The sequence below is a fragment of the Erinaceus europaeus genome, chromosome 3 (genome assembly GCF_950295315.1).
Source record: "Erinaceus europaeus chromosome 3, mEriEur2.1, whole genome shotgun sequence".
Lineage (NCBI taxonomy): Eukaryota > Metazoa > Chordata > Mammalia > Eulipotyphla > Erinaceidae > Erinaceus > Erinaceus europaeus.
Window position 1 is genome coordinate 87,372,410 of NC_080164.1, and position 22,560 is coordinate 87,394,969.

Sequence of the window (22,560 nt, forward strand, 5' to 3'; positions counted from 1 at the left end):
CCTAATCAACGCAACGATTGCCACCTCAAAATGCTTCAGCTCAGACTATGTCCAGAGACTTCACGAGTGGAATGACAACCCTTCAGCTTCATTACTCGGGTGAGACCTTTCCTTTCATAGCATTCTCTAATTCCATCCCAGGTGGATCACTTTCTAACAAAGTCCCAAAACCTAGATATACACCAGGTTCTGTGAGAGAGAGCATATGTTCACACATATCCATAAACTTAGTGCAAAATATATACCTGAAAGCAGAAGTACACTAGAGTTTGCAGTGAGTACCCCCCCAACACTTCCTCTCCACTGTTCCAACCTTTGGGTCCATGATTGCTCAACAATTTGGCTTTGTATGTTAACTCTCTTTTCAGCCAACTGGTTCCAGATGCCATCAGGATGCTGGCCAGGCTTCCCTGGACTGAAGACCCCACCAATGTGTCCTGGAGCTCAGCTTCCCCAGAGACCCTCTGTTGTATGCTCTTTACATTGGGTTGTTCTAGCTCTCCCCCTGCCAAGAAAATTGGTTCAGTCCTGCTAGTTTTGTGGGCTGCTTGTCCCGCCCCAAGGAACCCCGAGAGAGTTCCAGAGTTGCAGAGTTCGAGAGTGCTTGGCGCTGCCGTGGGGGAAAGAGGCAACAGAGTTCTGTTTGGTGATTAGTTTGGGTTAGTTTATTAATCGTTGTTCCTGAATAAAGAAATACAGCTTCCCTGCCCAGCCGTATGTCTCTGGTCGTCTCTGTTACCCGCCCGTGAAGCTAGCCCGGCCAGCTAGAGCCTCAGAATTTTAACAACAAATGGCGCCCACGTGGACCTGACCTGCGAATCTCTCAGATAAGTGAAGACAATTTGGCTACCTATGTACTATGGCCTTCTCTTCTGCTTGTGAAGAGATCTCCAAAGGCCTCTGCTCTTTCTTCATGAGACTGTTTTTCTGTTTCTGGAACATTTATCTCTGGACCACTCTGTGGTTTCCACTTGCTCGGGCGCACTCAGAACAGCCAGCGGAGTCGGGAAGAGCCAGCAGGCAAGAGGCAAGGCGTGGAGCTGCCTTTTCCACCTGGTGGAGCAGCCAGCCAGCCGGCTGTGCCCAGACAACCCCGCACACTGTGCCCGCAGCCCCGCAGCCCCGCAGCCCGCAGGAGGCCGACGCCAGCACACAGGAGCCCAACGCCAGCACACAGGAGCCCGATGCCACCACACAGGAGCCCAATGCCAACACGCTAGAGCCCGATGCCAACATACAGGAGCCTGATGCCAACACGCAGGAGCCCGAGGCCAGCCCACAAGAGCCGTATCTCCACTGTGTGGCGCAGGGCACTGGACACGTGATCCCTCCACGCTGCTCGGCCACTGCGAGCAGGACTGCAGACATGGCAGGGCCATAGAGCAGGGCCGCGGCGGCCTATCATGGCCGCCACCCCTGGGCACTTCGGCCCGCGCCTTCTACAAGGCTGGCCCGCCCGCCCTCGTGCTATGAATTCTGGAACTATCCTGGACCTCCTGGACCCCCGGGCTCCCTGCCGAAACTGGGCACACTGGCCAAGATCCTCTGCTCCGCTCTGAAGGCAGACAAGCTGGAATACGCAGAGATTCATGCAGAGATCGCAACCTGCAATTCCTTGAAGTGGAGCTGCGCGGGAGGCCACCTCCGGATGGTGACCCCCCCCAACAACTAAGACAGTACAGATTTAAATTCGTGTTTAAAATGACATGTCTTCATAACAAAGGTTTCTCTCCTTGTGTATTAATGACCATGTTTATGTGTGTGTTTAAAGTTTGGTAAACAGTAACTTTAAGGCTAAATTCTTACTAGGAAAAGTTAAATTTAAAAGGTTTTCAACATAATTCTCATAAAGATAAAATTAACTTACATTTAAAGTCTGAGGTAAAATTAGTTAACAATCAATATATTTTAACTAAGTTGGTCTAAACAAAACCTGCGCACACCTAGGGTGTGTCTCCATCTTGAATGGGTGTAACAAAAGGTTAAATAGACTTGTTGATATGTAAAACTCTCGATTACCTTCTCTATTAGAAATAGTAGATCGCACAATGGCTATGCTAATTATTCTCATGCCTGAGGTTTCCTTTCCTGTGCACACCTAGGGTGTGTCTCCATCTTGAATGGGTGTAACAAAAGGTTAAAAAGATGTTGTTGATATGTAAAAGTCTCAAATTCCTTCTCTATTAGAAATTTTAGATTGTGCTATGGTTATGCTAATAACAAGTTTTGTTTCATAGTAAGTAAATTGCAGCCAGCTGCCTTTGGGACTCTAGGCCATTCCCCACCCCCATGCAAATGCCTGTCGAGGCAAGTACGCCCCCCAGAGGCAAGAAATGTTTTTTTTAAGCTGATAAAGATTTGCCCACAGAGGCAAAAAAATGGCCCCCTCAGGCCTTCCCTTGGCAGCACACTGGTTCATGTTTTTCCATGTTTGTGCCAGTTTCTTTTTTAAAAATGCCTGTATGATAGAGGTTTCTGTTCACCCCCACACCCCTGATACTGTGGTCATTTAGTTAAAAAGAAAAGGGGGAATTGTTGTATGCTTCACATTGTGTTGTTCTAGCTCTCCCCCTGCCAAGAAAATTGGTTCAGTCCTGCTAGTTTCGTGGGCCCGCTTGTCCCCGCCCCAAGGAACCCCGAGAGAGTTCCAGAGTTGCAGAGATCAAGAGTGCTTGGCGCCGTCGCGGGGGAAAGAGGCAACAGAGTTCTGTTTGGTGATTAGTTTGGGTTAGTTTATTAATCGTTGTTCCTGAATAAAGAAATACAGCTTCCCTGCCCAGCCGTATGTCTCTGGTCGTCTCTGTTACCCGCCCGTGAAGCTAGCCTGGCCAGCTAGAGCCTCCGAATTTTAACAACAACCCACCCTACTAGGGAAAGAGAGAGGCAAACTGGGAGTATGGACCGACCAGTCAAGGTCCATGTTCAGCGGGGAAGCAATTACAGAAGGCAGACCTTCCACCTTCTGCAACCCAGGACCCTGGGTCCATGCTCCCAGAGGGATAGAGAATGGGAAAGCTATCAGGGGATGGGATGGGATATGGAGATTGGGTGGTGGGAATTGTGTGGAGTTGTACCCCTTCTACGCTATGGTTTTGTTAATTTATCCTTTCTTAAATAAAAAATAAATTAAAAAAAAGAAATGTAACTTCTGAATTATGGAAAATACAGTGCTGAAAATCAGTGAAGAAGCTGTAAATTAATAAATTAATAAAAGGGCATATTGGGATCAAAAATATGGTATTTTAAGATGGTGATACTTGCCAAAATAAAACAGATTCAACACATTATTTATCAAAAGCTTGTGTCTTTTCTCCTTTTGGAAAGTGACAACTTAGTTCTAAAATTCACTTGGAATAAATATGCCCCAAAGGCCCCAAAAATCTTGAAACAAGAAGAAAATTGGAAGATTCACATTTCTTAATTTCAAAACTAATCATCAAGCTAGAGAAATTCAAAACATCGTACTATGGGCTTCAGGATAGATATACAGATTAAGAATTAAGACATTAAGAATTAAGAATTAAGATTAAGACATACAAATTGAGAATCCAAAAATAAATCTTTACATTTATTGTCAGTTGATTTCTGACAAGTGTTGCCAGGCAATTAATTCAATGGGCAGAAGTAACTTTTCCAACAAATGATGCAGGAAAATTTGGAATAGCCACATACAACAGAATGAATATGCACCACTTCCTTACACAACATGCAAAATTAATTCAAAATGTATCACAGACTGCATATAGGAGCTAAACAGTGTTGGGCTCCTGGGGGTGAGTTTCCCATCCCTCTTTGCAGACTGGACTTAACTATTCAAACTGTACACAAGTCAATAAAGGGAAATAATTAATAATAACAGGCATGAAGGCAGTTACAATGATGTGTAGACCCCAAAGTTTCTAGGGGTAAGAGGGTATGTGTGTTTGTTTACAAAGAGAGGGAGAAGGTAGGACCAATTTATTCAACAAGCATAAAGGATATATGATTTAAATCCCAGAGATGGGGTGGGGTGTGGGATGGGGATTAACCCAGGTGTATGTAATGTGTAATGTAAAAATTGGCCTCCATGGAAGAGAGCAGGGAGAGACCAAAGAAAGTGTCAGGATACTCCAGGTTGAGAAACAGCACCTCTAAAAGGTAAGGGCACTTAAAAAGCTTTGTCGGGAGTCGGGCAGTAGTGCAGCAGGTTAAGCACACATGGCGCAAAAGTGCAACGACCAACCGGAGTAAGGATCCTAGTTCCAGCCCCCGGCTCCCCACCTGCAGGGGAGTCGCTTCACAGGCGGTGAAGCAGGTCTGCAGGTGTCTATCTTTCTCTCCCCCTCTCTGTCTTCCCCTCCTCTCTCCATTTCTCTCTGTCCTATCCAACAACGACGACATCTATAACTACAACAATAAAACAATAAGGGCAACAAAAGGGAATGAATAAATAAATATTAAAAAAAAGAATTTGCTTTAAAAAAAAAAAAGCTTCGTCTTGGGAGCCTGTTTTCCACCTGACCCTCAACAAATCTTAAAGTTTGATATAGGCTTTTTGTTGTTGTTGTTTGTTTTTATTTCTTTATTGGGGGGGTTAATGTACATTTGGTTCACAGTACAGTTATTGGCCCCTGAGTACAATTTGTCATCCCCCTGTAGTGGGTGTCTGCAAAATAGCCCCCAACTTAAGTCTTTTCCACCATCATTAATAATTATTTTAACTGCATTTAGTAATATACGTGACTCAAATAGTCTCAGCAAAACGTCATACACCATAACACTCTGCTACTCCTTGGAAAAGCTTTTGAGAAGTATATTCTGAAGGCTAGAGATGACAAGTTTGGGATTGTCAAAATTCAACTCTCAGGTTAATTCTTTAGTGGCATTTTTTGAATTGCTTTACCCCAACAGGGTAACAGGAAGCAGGGTGGGGTAGATAGCATAATGGTTATGCAGAGAGACTCTCATGCCTGAGGCTCAGAAGTCCCAGGTACAATCCCCCATAAACCAGAGTTGAGGAGTGCCTCTGGGGAAAAAAAGTAACAGGAAGCAGAGAAATGCCTCAAGGAGAGACTATAATGTTTCAGGAGTGGATTTATGTTGTGAAGTTTCCCTAACTAGACCAAAGAAAAGTAGACATTTAAGAAGGTAAACAGCTGGATTTGCATAAGGCAATTAAAGCAAATCCTTCTTGATTTTTCAAAATTGCAATAAAATCAAAATGAACATTATTTTTTAATTATCATTATTCATTTATTTATTTATTGGATAAAGACAGCCAGAAATTGAAAGGGAAGGGGAAATAGGAAGAAAGACAGAGACACCTACAACACTGCTTCATCACTCACAGTGTTTTCCCCCTGCAGGAGGGGGCCAGGGGTTCAAACCCGGGTCCTTGTACATTGTAACTTGTGCGCTTAAGCGAGTGCACCACCACCTAACTCCCAAAATAAACATCTTTTTTTTTTTTTGCCTCCAGGGTTATTACTGGAGCTCAGTGCCTGCATTAAGAATCCACTGCTCCTGGAAGCCATTTTTTCCCTTTCGTTGCCCTTGTTGTTGTATCATTGTTGTGGTTATTATTGTTGTTGTTATATAGGACAGAGAGAAATGGAGAGAGGAGGGGAAGACAGAGAGGGGGAGAGAAAGATAGACATGTGCAGACCTGCTTCACCACCCTGAAGCAACCCCCTCTCCGGGGAGGGGGGAGTGGGGAGCTCAAACTGGGATCCTTAGGCCGGTTGCTTTGCACCATGTGCGCTTAACCCACTGCACTACTGCCCACTCCCCCCCCCCAAATAAACATTCATAATGAACTCATTTCCTTGGGAAAGATTGATATGAGGGCTGAAGTTACCACAGAGTGCTGCGCTTTTTCTGCCTCTGGTTGTCCATAGATGGGGTGGGAAAATAGCTTTCTTTTGCAAGGCAGGGAATTAATGGAATTATTCTGGGACTTTGGCTCAACAATGAGCTACTGAGTCATTTGAGCTTTAGATCCAGATAATTGTAGCAGCAATAGAAAACCTGGCAAGCTGTATGTCTCTTTGAAGCCAGGTCCCAAGAATCCTTGGGATCCTATCATCTGCTCTTGGAAATTTGCTTAGTTGGAGAGTCTGTGGTGGGGAAGACAATATCCTCTCCCCAGTGAATCCCTTGTAATTTAAGTCACCGTATCTGGTTCACCCTCAGAAGACTAATTGAGGGTGGTGTGCCCAAGAAGAGGGATCTCCCATCAGTCAGAGTTCAGCTATGCACAGCTGGAAGTATATATTTTTTTGAGGGGGTGATTTTTTTCTCCCCCTTTTACTTTCCTTTTCTAAAGAAAATTTTATCTTAGAAGAGCTCCAAAAGAAACAAGAGCAAAACCAATCCAGTCTATACTTGAACACGAGTTAGAAAGCTCCCCCGCCCCAAGAACCACGTTAAGCAAAATGATAGGCACAGCTTTCTTTCTTTTTTTCTTCCATGAGGTGTGGTGGTAACTGATTTCATCAGAAGCTATTTATGCAGAGTTCCTAGGACAGAAATATCTGTTACTTGTACCTGAGCATTAGTCACTCTGCCAGAACTCTATTAAGTCTATTATGTCTTTGATTATTATTTTTAGGAAAAAGGAGAAAAACCAATGCAGTGATGGCAAAGTGGTCAGTACTCTCCAGAAACCTGACTGCTTTCCAAGCTCACAGCTAGCAATTAAGCTGGATGGCCTTGAATAAAGTCCGGGCACCTCCTTGCCCTAAATTGAAAGCCTACATCCTGAGTTGGAGTAAAGTCAAGAGCTTTGACCCTGCTCTCAGGACAGAACAGCTGAGCTCTATCTGTGCTCCCCAAAATCAACCTCCTGCCAGTTAAAGAATCAGAAGAGGGGAATTGGGAGGGGGGGTGCACCCAGTTAAGTGCACATAAGAGGACCTGTGCAAGGATCTGGGTTTGATACCCTACTCCCTATTTGCAGAAAAAAAAATGGCCGCCAGGAGCAGTGGATTCCTAGTGCCAGCACCAAGCCCCAGCAATAAATAACCCCGGAAGAAAAAAAAAGAAAGAAAAAAAGAAAGGAAGGAGGGAAGGAATAAAGAAAAGAAAAGAAAAGAAAAAAGAAGAGAAGAGAAAAATAATCAGAAGAACCTCAAAACAAAACATGGGAAGAGGCTAGGTAGCTGGTACAGTGGGGGCATGAATAGGAGCTTTGAAATGGGCCGTGGATGCTGTCAGCTTATGAATCTTACAAGAGGGATTTTGTTGTGGGGGGACAGGGGACGGGGAGAAATGTGAAGGTGAGTGACTTGGGAGCGTGTTTTTATTGTTGTTTGTGTGTTTGTTTGTTTGTTTTGCCATCAGGGTTATGGCTGGAGCCTTCATAAACAATCCACTCCTCGTGGCAGTCATTTTTTCTCTTTCTCTCTTTCTTTCTTTCTTTCTTTCTTTCTTTCTTTCTTTCTTTCTTTCTTTCTTTTTTTCCTTCTGATAGAGACAGAGAGAAATTGAGAGGGAAGGAAGGAGACAGAGAGAGAGAAAGCTACTTTTTCCATAATTGGGAGCTACTCTCTCTTCCCTGATCCAACTTTCTAGTCCTATTACAATTGATACCATATCCCTAGACAGTGACTTTTGGCCCACCTGCATGTTAGCTGTCAGGCTCAGGCAAAAATTAGTAAAGTAATGGGCCCCTTAGAATATACCTAAATTCCTTCTAGCTCTGTCCAAGATGGGTCAGAGAAGGTGGGTTCATTGTTCTTGATAGCTGCATAGTATTCCATTGTGTATATATACCACAGCTTTCTCAGCCACTCATCTGGTGTTGGGCACCTGGGTTGCTTCCAGGTTTTAGCTATTATGAATTGTGCTGCTATGAACATAGGAGTACACACCTCTTTTTGGTTGGGTGTTATGGAGTCCTTGGGGTATAACCCCAGGAGAGGAATTATTGGGTCATATGGAAGGTCCATGTCTAGCCTTCTGAGAGTTTTCCAGACTGCTCTCCACAGAGGCTGTACCAATTTACATTCCCACCAGCAATGTAAAAGGGTTCCTCTGTCCCCACATCCTCTCCAGCATTTGTTGCTGCTGTCCTTTTTGATGTATGCCATTCTTACAGGAGTGAGGTGGTATCTTAGTGTTGTCTTGATTTGCATTTCTCTGATAATCAGTGACCTAGAGCAGTTTTTCATATGTTTGTTAGCCTTTTGGATCTCCTCTGTGGTGAATGTTTTGTTCATTTCCTCTGCCCATTTTTGGATGGGGTCATTTGCTTTTTTGCGGCTAAGTTTGCTGAGCTCTTTATATATTTTGGTGATTAGTTTCTTGTCTGATGTCTGGCATGTGAACCAAAGCAACGATGGCTACCTCAACATGCTTCACCTCAGAATGTATCCAGAGACTTCACGTGTGGAATGACAACCCTTCAGCTTCATTACTCGGGTTCCAGATGCCACCAGGATGCTGACTAGGCTTCCCTGGATTGAAGACCCCACCAATGTGTCCTGGAGCTCAGCTTCCCCAGAGTCACACCTTACTAGGGAAAGAGAGAGGCAGACTGGGGGTATGGACCGACCAGTCAATGCCCATGTTCAGCGGGGAAGCAATTACAGAAGCCAGACCTTCTACCTTCTGCATCCCTCAACGACCCTGGGTCCATGCTCCCAGAGGGATAGAGAATGGGAAAGCTATCAGGGGAGGGGGTGGGTTATGGGGATTGGGTGTTGGGAATTGTGTGGAGTTGTACCCCTCCTACCTTATGCTTTTGTTCACTAATCCTTTCTTAAATAAAAAAAAAGAAAAAGAATAAGTATAATAATAAAAAAACAAGGGCAACAAAAGGGAATAAATATTTTTTTTAAAAAGTAAAAAAAAAAAAAAAAAAGAATATACCTAAAATAGACCTACTAGCTTTTTCCAAAATGGAGACCCCAAGTTTCATCTGCTATATTCTTACTTTTGATTCCTGACTATTAAATTATTTGTTCTGCTTTATATCTTAATGCTTTTTCAGCTATCAAGTTGCAGATGCTATCATGATGCCAACCTGACTTCACTGGATGGATGATCTTACCAATGTGCCCTGGAACCCCACCTCTCCAGAGCCCTGTCCCACTAGGGAAAGAGAAAGACAGGCTGGGAGCATGGACTAACCTACCAATGTCCATGTTCAACAGAGAAGCTATTATAGAAGGCAGACCTTCCACCTTCTGCACCCCATAATGATTCTGGGTCCATGCTCCCAGAATGTTAAAGAATAGGAAAGTTTCCAATGGAGGGGATGGGATATGGAACTCTGATAGTGGAAATAGTGTGGAATTGTACCTCTCTTATCCTATGGTCTTGTCAAATTTTCCATTTTATTAATAAATTTTAAAAATTATCTCTGTCTTCATCAAAAAATTAATTAATTATGTGCATATGTCATACTATACACTCAGTCTGGATTCAAGTCCCAACACTCCATGGGAGTGCCATGACACCAGGGAAAGTTTTGATGCTGTGGTGTGTGTGTGTGTGTGTGTGTGTGTGTGTGTGTGTGTGTGTGGCTTTCTCTCTCACTTTTCCTCTTGCTGAAATAGAAAATATGGAAGTCAGACCAGGAGTGATGAAATTGCTCATATACATGACCTCAGCACTGCTCCTACCCCACCCTCCACCCCCAAAAAATGCAGCTGCAATGATTGGGGCAGGCAGGATAGTGTACACTTACTCCCTCTTCCCCAGAAATGTGATCTAGAAATAATGTAGATATTAAATATAGGTATTAAGGGGCCAGTCAGTAGTTCACTCAGTAGAGTACACATGTTACCATGTACTAGGACCCTGGTTCAAGCTCCCAGTCTCCACCTGCAAGGGGTTGGGGGGAGCTTCATGAGCAAGTGTCGCTCTGTCTCTTTCTCTCTTCTCCTGTCAATCTGTCTCTGAAAAAGAAAGCAGGGGGGTGGGTGGTGGCGCACCTGGTTGACTGCACGTGTTACAGTGTGTAAGGACCTGGGTTAGAGCCCCTGTCCACACCTGCAGGAGGAAAGCTTTGCAAGTGGTGAAGTTATACTGCAGGTGTCTCTCTCCCGCTCTGTCTCCCCCTTCCCTCTAGATATCTATCTGTCTTTATCCAATAAATAAAAAAGAAAGATAATTTAAAAAAGAAAGACTTCTGGCAACACTGGATTCATGTAAACACTGTGCTTTGGGGATAACCTTGGGGAGCAACAACAACAATAAAATGTGTGTGTGTGTGTGTGTGTGTGTGTGTGTGTGTGTGTGTGTGTGTGTGTGTGTGTGTGTGTTCATTCTAAACCATGAAGCCTGTGGTTAGATCCAGAGACAGGAAGGCATAGTTCACAATGTCTTCTAGGGAGATCATCTATACTTGGACACATTCTCAAGGTGAAAGAACACTACAAAAACTATGCTTAAACAAAAGGTGTTAACTAGGAACCAAAAGTTATGTTCACTTTATTTAGAAGGTGTAGTAGGAAAATAATATTCTTTTCTCATTGCATTCCACTGAGCTGAGCTATTTAATTACGATCAGTTTCCTACATAGAGAAAATTGGTTTGTGTTACCCACAGTGCTATGAATGATTTACATGTAAGATATGTAAACGGGGGAGGGGGGGTCGAGCTGTAGTGCAGTGGGTTAAGCGCACGTGGCACGAAACTCAAGGATCAGAGTAAGGATACCTACCGGTTCAAGCCCCCAGCTCCCCACCTGCAGGGGAGTCACTTCACAGGTGGTGAAGGAGGTCTGCAGGTGTCTATCTTTGTCTCCCCATCTCTGCCTTCTACTCCTTCCTCCATTTCTCTCTGTCCTATCCAGGAACAACAATAATAATTATCACAACAATGATAAAAAACAATAAGGGCAACAAAAAAGGAAAATAAATAAATAAATAAATAAATAAATAAATAAATAAATAAAAGAAGTCTAACATCATATAGACAAGATTAAAACCAACAATAATAAAAACAAACTTATTTATAGATAAAAGACAGTAAAATGAAAGGAAAAGCTTAGTTCCAAGGGCTGCTATGATGGATTAGCATAAACTGGTTAGTAGGAAAGACAAATTTAAAGGGGGGGAGGAAGTGATGCACCTGGTTGAGCGCACGTGTTAGAATGCACAAGGACCCAGGTTCAAACCCCCGGTCCCCACCTGCAAGGGGAAAGCTTTGTGAGTGGTGAAGCAGTGCTGCAGGTGTCTCTCTATCTCTCTCCCTCTCTATCACCCCCTTCCCTCTCGATTTCTGACTGTCTCTATCCAATAAATAAATAAAGAAAGAAAATACAAAATTTACAAAAAGACTTGTAAACAGGGAGGAAAAGGCTTTTGTCTTGAACCTTAATCTGTCAGCTTTGATACAACCACTAACTAAAAGTTCAAACTGGATAGTTCCCTTTTTTGTATATGTACAATACTTAGACTCAGTCTGAATTTCTTTAACGCTAACTCCCATCTTCCAAACAGACCACTGTCAGCAGTATCTATTTTAAAGTTAAATAAGCCTAGAAGAGCTGGCCAGAAGAATTTTCTTGAGTGCTGGATCTCAGCAAGTATGGCAGGATATCTAGGGATCCTGCCCTCACCACAGCACAGTGACATTACAATAGTGTGGGCTCTTCCCAGAGGAGACCCTGCAATGAGCCTTCCCGCAAGAACTTCCTTCAGGAATAATTTATACCCTCTAACTCATCATTAACTTTATCATTGACATTCCCAACAAAGAGGGAGCTTAGTGCCAAAAACCACAGTGGTTTTTATGATGTGGGAATCTCTTTAAAAAAAGAGCTCAAGTGGTCCGGGAGGTGGCACAGTGAGAAAGCTTTGGACTCTCAAGCATGAGGTCCCGAGTTCGATCGCCGGCAGCACATGTACCAGAGTGATGTCTGGTTCTTTCTCTCTCCTCATGTCTTTCTCATAAATAAATAAAATCTTTAAAAAAAAAAAAAAAAAAAGCTCAAAAGTCTTTCACACAGGCCTCAAACAGTTGCTGGGTGACAATAACTGTTAAACCACTTTGAAGTGGGATCATATTTATACCAGTGGAGGGGACGTATTGCATATGAATGGGTCCAGAATTGCTCTAATCTTTTGCTCAAATTGAATTCCATTCCATAAAGAATACATATGTGAGGGCCAAGTAGTGGAGCACTGGGTTAAATGCACATAGTACAAAGCACAAGGATCCAAGCAAAGATCCCTATTTGACCTCCCAGTTCCCTATCTACAGGGGGTTCTATCTTTTCCTCTCCCTCTCTATCTTCCCCTCCCTTCTCAATTTCTCTCTATCCTATCCAAAAGAAGAAAGAAAGAAAAAGAAAAGAAGTTAAAAAAAAAAAAGTGGCCACAGGAGCCAAAGGGAACTTCCCAAAAGACATAGCAGAGACTAACTGCCCTTCATTCCCCTGACCTCTGCATTCTTTTCTTGCTTTCTATGCTCTCAGTAATGGGTCAGTGTGAATGTAGAACCATTTTCTTTACGGAGCAATTTGAGGCAAATTTTACTTTTCTTCCTTCTTTCTTTCTTTTTTTTTTTCTTGTCACCAGGGTTATGACTGAGGCTCTGCCTGAAGAACAAATTCACCACTACCTTTTTTTTTTTTTTTGCTCTTTATTTTTTCTTAAAGACAGAAACAGAGAGGAGAGGGGAATATAGGGAAAGAAAGAGAGTTACCTGCAACACTACTTCACCATTTGTGAAGCTTCCCCACTGCAGGTGAGGACTGGATGCTTAAAGCTCATTCCTTGTGCATAGCAGCATGTATGCTCAACCACTACTCAGCTGAGGTGAACTTTAAATCACACATTTCAATTAAAATGCATAGTAGGAAAATAATCCATGATCACAAAGTAAAAGTGGCAGTATCTGTATATTCTGCTGAGAATGCTAGGGAAATCATAGGAGTGTTCTGTGCTGCACCTGGAAAGTTCACTGCCCCTCTGCAGTTCAAATGATCAGACCCTCTGACTACAGTGTCAGTGCCATTCCAGAACCTTCCTAGCTTGTTTAGGACTGGTAGAGGATTTGACGTTTCGCCTCAGCCCGATTCATACTGTGTCTGTCCATCTGCATTCCTACTTGTCAGAGACAAAGAGGTGGTTCGGGGTCCATGTCATCATTCCCTAGGCTGGGAGCTCCTCCCAGTAGTTTTTCTGTTCAACTGTGTCTCTGTTTCCAGCACCAAAGAGTTGGGGGGATGAGTGGAGCAATTCTGACTATAGGAGATAATTTTCGGGGGACTACCAGAGGTGGGGCTACGAAGCAGCAGCAGCTGTGTTTCTCTCCTCTCCTATCCCGGGTCAACTAGGAATACCAAAGGAGACCACCTGGGACCGAAACAAGACAGGACTAGAACAACTTCAGGAACTCACCAAATCACCAGTGAGTATAAGCACGTGTGGCTTGTGGACAGAGAGGAGCCTAGGGAGAGATTAAGTGACTGGTAACAGTCCAGCAGTTTACCAGTTGAGGCACCACCTCCAGTCTGTTGTACCAACAAAAAGACTGCTGAAGGGAGGAGAGGACTCCCCTAAGACTCACCAAACACAACTGTGAGTCTCCATTGCTACTGCCCTCAGAGGCTAGAGCAGCAGGGGGGAGGCCCTGTGCTGACACCGGGGGACAGAGAACTGACCAGGAAACTCAAGAGACCTAGTGGTGGGAGCCTTTCCATGTTGTTCTCCTGATGAGAGCATAGTGAATAGTTGCCTCAGAACCTACAGACTATAAATTGGACTTGTTTAGAAACTCACAGGGCCCAGCAGTGCTGCCTGGCTTGGCAGAAAAGCTGAATTGAGCCTGGAGGTCAGTCCAGGCAAGAGTGATCAGTAATTTGAAAAGTACTGAGAGAGGGACCTCATAACATACTATATAGAATGGTTAAACCAACAAGAAGAAATATTGGAGAAATGAACCAGGACAAGAGCCAGCTAAAAGGCCCCCAAAGGGTGAAGCACAAAATAATGAAGTCAACATCCAAACACTAGTTAAGGAAATAGTCACAGGAGTGAGTAAACAGTTTGAAAGAATTGTCATCAGAAATGCAGAAACAACAAATGAGACCTGGAAGAAAACACTAATTATCTCAAGATTATTAGAGAGCTGAAAGCTGAAATAGCTGAGCTAAGAACACAACTAGCTGAACAAGCTAAAACAGTATCAGAACAGGGTAACAAAATAGATGAACTCCAGAAAACAGTAGAGGGGAGAGAGAATAGAATAAATGAGGGGATAATATTTCAAAAATTACTCTGACAGCATTTTTCTTTTCTTTTTTAAAGTAAAGAAATAAGAAAACAAAATTTACTTCTATGTCAATTTATTATAAATGCATTTCTTTTTTCTTTTAATTTTTATTAGTGATTTAATAGTGATTAACAAAACTATAAGATAACAGGGGTATCATTCCAGACAGTTTCCACCACCAGAGTTCTGTGTCCCATCCCCTCCATTGGAAGCGTCCCTATTATTTATCCCTCTGGGAGTATGGACCAAAATTCTTTATAGAGTGCAGAAGGTGGGACGTCTGGCTTCTGTAATTACTTCTCCACTGGTCATGGATATTGGCAGGTGGAGCCACACCCCCAGCCTGTTCCTATCTTTCCCTAGTGGGGTAGGGCTCTAAAGAGGTGAGGTTCCAGGACATATTGATGAGGTTGTCTGCCCAGGGAAGTTAGGATGGCATCATAGTACTATCTGCAGCTTGGTGGCTGAAAGGTAGTAATATATAAAGCAGGACAAATTTCTTAAGAAACAGGAACCCAAAGATAGGAATATAGCAGATGAAATTAGGTGTCTCTGGGTAGGAAGAAGCTAGGAAGTCTATTTTAAGTATGTGCCAAGGGGCCCTTGACTTTGGTAATTTTTGCCTGAGTTTGATAACTAACATGCAGATAGCTTAAAAATGTTGTCTGGAAAGATGGTGTCAGAGCTGAGAATAGGGAAAATAGAAAATAGAAATAGAAAGTTGGATTAGGATTTAACAGTATTTCTCACAGGCATATAGTAATGCAAATGACTCCAGAACCTGGAATTAAGAGGAAGTGATTTTGAACCTCTCCAAGTGACTGTGGGCAAAACCTTGAGAGCTTTTTTCACTAGAGGAGGTAAGGCCTCTGGCTCTTGGAAAGGACAAAACTTAATTAAAATGAGTTTCAGCATCTGATCATCCAGGGCAAGGTTGACTGCTGCCTGTAGCTCAAAGAGGCCAGGTCCATTCACATAGCTGGGACTCAAGATAAATATTCCTCTTCTGCTTTTCTTAATGATGCTCACAACATCTTCTGCATACACTGGAAAGGAATAATTTAATTACTTGCCATGATCCCTGTTAAACCTTGAGTCACAAGGCCCTGAAGCTCCCTAATCTACCCAGGGCTCTTTGCCATGGATACACTTAGGAAAGAAGGAAAAGAAACATGGCTTACCACTATGACTCTACTACTGCCCACGGAAGAGATATTCTAGTGTTTAGTGACTGTTCATTTGGCATGTCTCCTCAGTTTTTGAATTCCTTCAGGAGCAGAATTCATTGGGGGGAAAATGACAATGGGGCAACTGGTTGAGTGCACATATTACAATGCACAAAGACCCAGGTTCAAGCTCCCAATCCCCTCCTGCAGGCAGAAAGCTTTGCAAGTGGTGAAGTGGGGCTGCAGGTGTCTCTATCTCTCTACCTCTCTATATCCTCCTTCCCTCTCAATTTCTGATTGTCTCTATCCAATACATAAAGATAATAAAAAAATTAAAAGGAAAAAGAAAAATGACAACAGAGTGTGGGATGTCCCGGAATCCTCTGCGGGGTGACTGAGGCAGAATAGGTCAATGAAACATATGACATAAACATGTGCACTGGGAGCCAGGCCAGACCCAGACCAGAGCAGTTTGTTTGACCTAATGCTGAGAATTAGGAAGAAAAGATCCTCAGAAAGCAGCTGGGAGACAATCCTGGGGCATGACAGAAATTTTATATATATAAACTTTTTTAGAATGATTTGGTTGATGGTGGAACATATCTCCACATGTCTAGATGTGATTTTCTGCATTGTTGGCTAAGATGTTTTAACCCTGCAAACTTTCCAGAGGTATAGATTCCAATAGAAAGAATAATAAAAGAGAAATCTAAAAAGCACTTGCATTGAAATATCCTTTTTAAAAAAAAAAATTGGGGGGGGGGGGACTGGGCGGTGGTGCACTGGGTTAAGTGCACTTAGTACGATGCACAAGGACCCAAATCGAGACCCGGTTCCCCACCTGCAGGGGGGTCGCGTCACAAGCAGTGAAGCAGGTCTGAAGGTGTCTATCTTTCACCCTCTCTATCTCCCCTGCCCCTCTTAATTTCTCTCTGTCCTATCCAATAAAAACGTTAAAAATGTGTCAAATGTAAAACATCAATTCCCCAATAAAGAAACTTTTTAAGTTAAAAATGGCTGGCAGGAGTAGTGGATTCATTAGTGCAGGCGCCAAGCCACAGGGATACCTTAGGGTATTATTATCTCTGGGGTTTCGTGCTTGTATGGCAAGTCCACCACTCCTGACAGCCTTGTTTTTCCCTTTTTTTCTTTATTTGATAGGACAGAGAGAAACTGAGAGGGTAGTGGGAGATAGAAAGGGAGAAAGAGAGTCACCTGGCAGCACTGTTGCACCTCTTCCAAAGCTTACCTGCTATAGGTGAGGACCGTGGGTTTGATCCCAGGTCCTCGTGCATGGTAATGTGTATGTTCTGACAGGTTTTCCACCACCCAGCTCCTGAACTTTTTCTTCTTGTCTTCCTTTCTTTCTCTCTTTCTTTCTTTCTTTTTTCTTATTTATTTATTTATTTTCCTTTATTTTCTTGTGGCATTCAGAACCTACCTCCTCCTGGGGCCACATCTCTTTCAAGCAGACACAAAGTGTATCCATATTTGTTTTCCAAAACTTCAGGGAATAGATTCAGAGCCAAGCTTTCCTCACTCAAAAATAAAGTGGTCTCCCTCTCAAAAGAGTTACATTTTGCATAGGAGATGAAAGCGTCAAATTCCTTTTTATCTGAGGAAGAACCAAAAAAAAATGTAAGCCACCTACATCTATTTTATTTTGGTGCTATAACTACATATGTTCAAGCCATATGGTAAAGGGATAAGAAGTAAGGCCTGGGATCCTGACTGAAATGATCCTTTATTAAACTGATCCTTACTCGAATAAGAAGCAATACATGCATCCATTTCACTCACATTGCTGACTGGCATTGATTATCCGCCCAGAATCAAATTCGACTTTAGGCAGCACCCCTGTGCTTTGACTGAAGTCAGATCAAACAGCTGGGGCCTTCCATGATTAAATCACGTGTACTCAGGAGTTCCTCAGAGCTTTCTCTGCATCTGCCGCGACTCATTAGTTACACATCAAAGCAGAGTGTGCTTCATCAGAGCATGATATTATCTAGTAAGCAGGGCACTGCTAAGACAGCACCTTGCAGACAAGAGAGCTGATGACACAGGTACTCAGATTTCCATCACTTGATGCCAAATGAGATAACCCAATGCTTTTTTGCATGAGACAAGTGCTTGGTGTCTGGCTCACAGAAGGTACAAGAGGAAGATTCATTCTCCCTTTCAGGTGAAAAAAAAAAAAAGCTATCTATGGGATTTGTTTTACGATATTTTTAATCCCTCATATGTCTCTCTTGACTAAATTATTCCAAATGAACATTGATTGCTGGGACACACCAAAGAATGAGCAGGAATCAGTGAGAAATCACAAAGGTTAACTCTTAGGTTTTGGAACTAGACACACCTGGTTCATAAACCAGCATTTTGTACAATGCCTGGCAAAGAGTATTGTTACAAAATAGTCCGCAACCATGAAGGGTATTGATGAAATTTAGCAGCTCATCTGCTCAATATGGGCATGAGAAAAGGCCCTAAGCAGATGGAAGAGATGGCGGGAAGAAGGGATGGAAGAGATTCAAACAGGAGATAAGAGGCTGAGGTCAACATACTGACGCCTGGGAGACTGAGGAAGTTCCTCATTGCAGCAGTGAGAAGGAAAAGGCCCATGAGAAATGGCCTGCAGAGCAAGTACCTTGCAGTTTAAATGTGTAACAACATGGCTGCCTTGATTCCTTCTACATCCATGTGAAAATCCTGCAAAGTAGGATATGTCTACACTCTGAACATATTGCAGTTCTTTGCCAATAAAGGGAGTGGAGATGAAAATGGGGGGTGGAGCACCTGACTGAACGCACATATTACAGCACACAAGGACCTGAGTTCAAGCCTCTGGTGCCCACCTGCAGGGGAAAAGCTTCACAAGTAGTAAAGCAGAGCTGCAGGTATCTCTCTCTCTCTTTCTCTCTCTCTCTCTCACTCCCTCTCGACCTCCATTTCCCCTCTCAATTTCTCTCTGTCTCTATCCAATAATAATATATATAATTAAAATCTTTCCCTTTCTTTTTTTTCAAATATTTATTTATTTAATCCCTTTTGTTGTCCTTGTTGTTTTATTGTTGTAGTTATTATTGATGTCGTTGTTGGATAGGACAGAGAGAAATGGAGAGAGGAGGGGAAGACAGAGGGGGAGAGAAAGATAGACACCTGTAGACCTGCTTCACAGCCTGTGAAACGCCTCCCTGCAGGTGGGGAGCCGGGGCTCGAACCGGGATCCTTATGCCGGTTCTTGTGCTTTGTGCCACGTGCACTTAACTCGTTGCTACCGCCCAACTCCCTATAATCAAAATTTTTAAAAAACAGATTAAAATCAAGGGCAGGGAATGTCAGTTGATCCGGCCCGCTGAGTCAACTGCAGCTTTTTTTCATAGCAACATCAAGTACTTATTTTTAAGTTGATGCAGGCACTGAGACTCAGTGATAACTCTTGATGACAAAAATAAAATTGTTAGCGAGCATAAATCAAACCACCATCCACTGTAAGGAAGCAAAGATGTTTATTGACGAATTGCAATCCGGGCCGAGATGGTGACTGGTGTTAGTCTACCAAGCTCAACCCCGAACAGGGCTCAAACCATACAATTTATAGGAATTCAGACTACACTCAGGGAGGGGGAGCACATCACCTTATCAACCTACATCCAATAACAGGCTATAGAAAACACAAGATCCAATCATTTCAAACTTAGCAAAAGCATGATCCATTCAAAGCAAAGCGCGGGCTATTTTCAAATATAGTAAGATCACACAACCAATAGAATTCAACCAGGCAGGGTCGCCACATCCTCCTGCCATCGGCTATAACCACCCATCCAGTAGACAGCACACCACAAAGTCTGTTCAAAGGTCCTGATAAGGCTTATCCCCAGGCAGGGTCCTTCGAACAATGGGTGACCTTCACTGATTAGGTCCTGTTTATTCAAGGGGGAAGGGGCAAGGAATTTTTCTACTTCACTCAGCAACTCATACTAAAAGCACTTAACAAACAACTGCATAAAAAGGGAATTTCAAGGCTACTGCCTTTTACAAAAATAAAATAAAATTTTAAGGAGTCAGGCAATAGCACAACGGCTTAAGCACACATGGTGCGAAGCAGCAAGGACCTGCGTTAGGATCCCAGTGCAAACACTTGGGATCGAACCTGCAGGAGAGTCGCTTCACAAGCAATGAAGCAGGTCTGCAGGTGTCTTTCTATCCCTATCTCTGTCTTCCCTTCCCTCTCTCTGTCTTCCCCTCCTCTCTCCATTTCTCTATCCTATCTAACAATGACGACATCCATAACTACAACAATAATAGCTACAACAATAAAAAAAAAACAAGGGCAACAAAAGGGAAAATAAATAAATAAAATAATTTTTAAGTAAGCTGATAATTGAGTGTGTTAAAGAATGTTATAAATATCCAAATGGTCCTTGGCAGAAAAAAACAAAACAAAAAGCATTCCCCATGACTGATTTAAACCATCTCTTAGTTCCTGCACAATCCTAATACTTGATGTCCCTCTAAATTTTTGGACATATATTATTATCTCCAAAGGAATTAAGTTGTCTTGATGGAAAATATTAGACTGGCTACAGAGGGCACTGAATCACTGCATTTGAAACCAGAGGCTGCCTCCCCAGCAGACTGCTAAAGATTGTCCATACAAAGTAGAAAGGACATATGGGTGTGTTTCAGTTAATTGACTCTTCTGTGAAAACTTCAGGATTGGGGGCCAGCAGTGGCACACTGGGTTAAGTGCACATAGTACAATGCACAGGGATCCGGTTCAAGTCCCTGGCTCCCCACCTGCAGGGAGATGCTTCCCAAGTGGTGAAGCAGATCTGCAGGTCTCTCTCTCCCCTTCTCTCTGTCTCCTCCTCCTCCTTCCTCTCTCTCTCTCTCTCTCTCTCTCTCCCCCTCCCTCTCTTTTCTCCCCTCTTCTCTCAATTTCTTTCTGTCCTATCCAGTAAAAAATAAAAATGTCTGCCAGGAGCCCTGGATTCATAGTGCTGGCAACAAGCCCCAGTGATAACCCTGAAGGCAAAAAAGAAACTTCACAATCTAAAAATAAACAGCATTTTAGCAAAAGAAGCACAAGATCATCTAGAGAAAAGATCAAATCATTGACTAGATAATCTGGCCAATTCAAAAAGGCAAACAAATTTAAAATAAATTTCAAAAGTACCCAGATCAAGGATGTCTAGTATATTTTCACAATACTCCTTCTAGTGAAAGCTGTGTGGGACCAGGCAGTTGTGCACTTGGTTAAGTGTACACATTACAGTGCACAAGGACATGGGTTCAAACCCCTGATCTCCATCTGCAGGGGGAAAGCTTTGCAAGTGGTGGAATATGGATGTAGGTGTCTCTCTGTCTCTCTCCCTCTCTATCTCAAACTCCCCTCTGTCTCTTCTTTTTTCCACATTTTTGTTGTCCTTGTTTTTGTTGTTACTGTTATTGTTGCTATTGCTGTTGCTGGATAGGACAGAGAAATCAAGAGAGGAGGAGGAGGAAGACAGAGGAGGAGAGAGAGAGAGATAGACACCTGTTGACCTGCTTCACCGCCTGCAAAGTGAGCCCCCTACAGGTGGGGATCCAGGGGCTCGAACCTGCAAAGCGAGCCACCTACAGGTGAGGATCCAGGGGCTCGAACTGGGATCCTTACCCGTCCTTGTTTCGCACTATGTGCACTGAACCCTCTGAGCCACTGCCCAGCCTCTTCACACTCCCCTCTAAATTTCTCTTTTCATCTGTCCATTAATAAATAAATAAAAGATTTAAGAGAGAAAGGTGTGACGACTACACTGCCTTTCTTGCCCTGGCCCCAGAGTTAGCAGCTGCCACTGAGTTCCTCATGTTGAAGCAGTTCTGTTACAGGCAGGGCACCTAGTCACAGACAGTTATCCTGGGAATCCCATCTGGTAGACGGGTTTCTGATCTTCCCAAGCAACAAAATAACTGCAACAACTGAAAATGTTCCAATCTTGGAGAACTTTTATGGTCAAAAAACACAGAAGCAACTCTATTTTAAAGGAACAAACATTAATAAGTATTAGCTGGGAGACAGCACAGCAGCTTCCGAAACACTTTCATGCCTGAGACTCAGATGTCCAGGTTCAGTCCCTGGCACCACCATCGGCCAAAGCTCAGACATGCTCTGGTTAAAAAATTATGAAAATGTTGAGTTCTTCTTATTAAAGAACTTGACCTGATTTATATCTTACTGCCTTTCAGCCACCAAGCTGCATAGGCTATTATGATGCCATCTTAACTTCCATGGTCAGACAACCTCTCTAATGTGTCCTGGAACCTCACCTCCCCAGGGCCCTACCCAACTAGAGAAAGATAGAAACAGGCTGGGGATATGGATCCACCTGCCAATAACCATGTCCAGTAGAGAAGCAATTGCAGAAGCCAGGCCTCTCACTTTCTGAGCCTCAAAAAGAGTTTTGGTCCATACTCCCAGAGGGATAAAGAATAGGGGAGTTTCCAATGGAGGGGATGGGACGCAGAACTCTGTTAGTGGGAACTGTATGGAATTATACCCCTGTTATCATACAATCTTGTTAATCATTTATTAAATCACTAATAAATTTTTAATTATAAAAATAAAAATAAAATAAATCTTAATTATAAAATGCATTATTAATTTTATCCTATGGGAAAAATTGTAGGTACTTTGTTAGTTATAATAGCTTGTTTTCACAAAACTTCACACACTTTGGGGAACATTTGCACTTGCACTACCTTCAAGGCCTTCATTACACAGGTGAGGCTAATTGAGATCATAGCTAAGTGGGGTTGTAAGTCAAATCACCTGGATTCCAATCCAAAGCTCGAACACCTAGAACTTTCTATGCTTATGATATGTGGCTTCAACTTTCCTTTGTCTGACTTGCTGGATTATTGTGACAATTAAAGTAGCTAATCCAATCAAGAAACTGTGACAAGCAGATGTTAAGCCAGCTACCATAGCACTTTAGTTTGGTTAGCAGAGAGATTTTTTTTTTTCGAAGCCAGTATGCCTTACAATAACAGCATCTCTGGAAATATTCTTGGGGAGCAGGGCGAAAAGAAATTGCTTCTGACAGGCTGGGGGTATGGATTGACCTGCCAACACCCATGTCCAGTGGAGAAACTATTACAGAAGCCAGAACCCCATAAAGAATTTGGATCCGGGAGTCAGGCG

At 43.0% G+C, this 22,560-nt stretch overlaps 1 protein-coding gene across 1 annotated transcript in view; it reads right to left on the minus strand.

Annotated features, from left to right (window-relative positions):
• Nucleotides 1-14,275: 14,275 nt before the first annotated feature.
• Nucleotides 14,276-22,560, minus strand: part of IL18RAP (interleukin 18 receptor accessory protein) — a 41,847-nt gene continuing 33,562 nt past the window's right edge. Inside the window, exons 10-11 of the mRNA XM_060188594.1 lie at nt 16,816-16,989; nt 14,276-15,254 (exon numbers count right to left, since the gene is read on the minus strand). Coding sequence (XP_060044577.1) covers nt 14,935-15,254; nt 16,816-16,989 — 494 coding nt within the window. The 3' untranslated portion in view covers nt 14,276-14,934. The remainder of the gene's footprint in view (nt 15,255-16,815; nt 16,990-22,560) is intronic.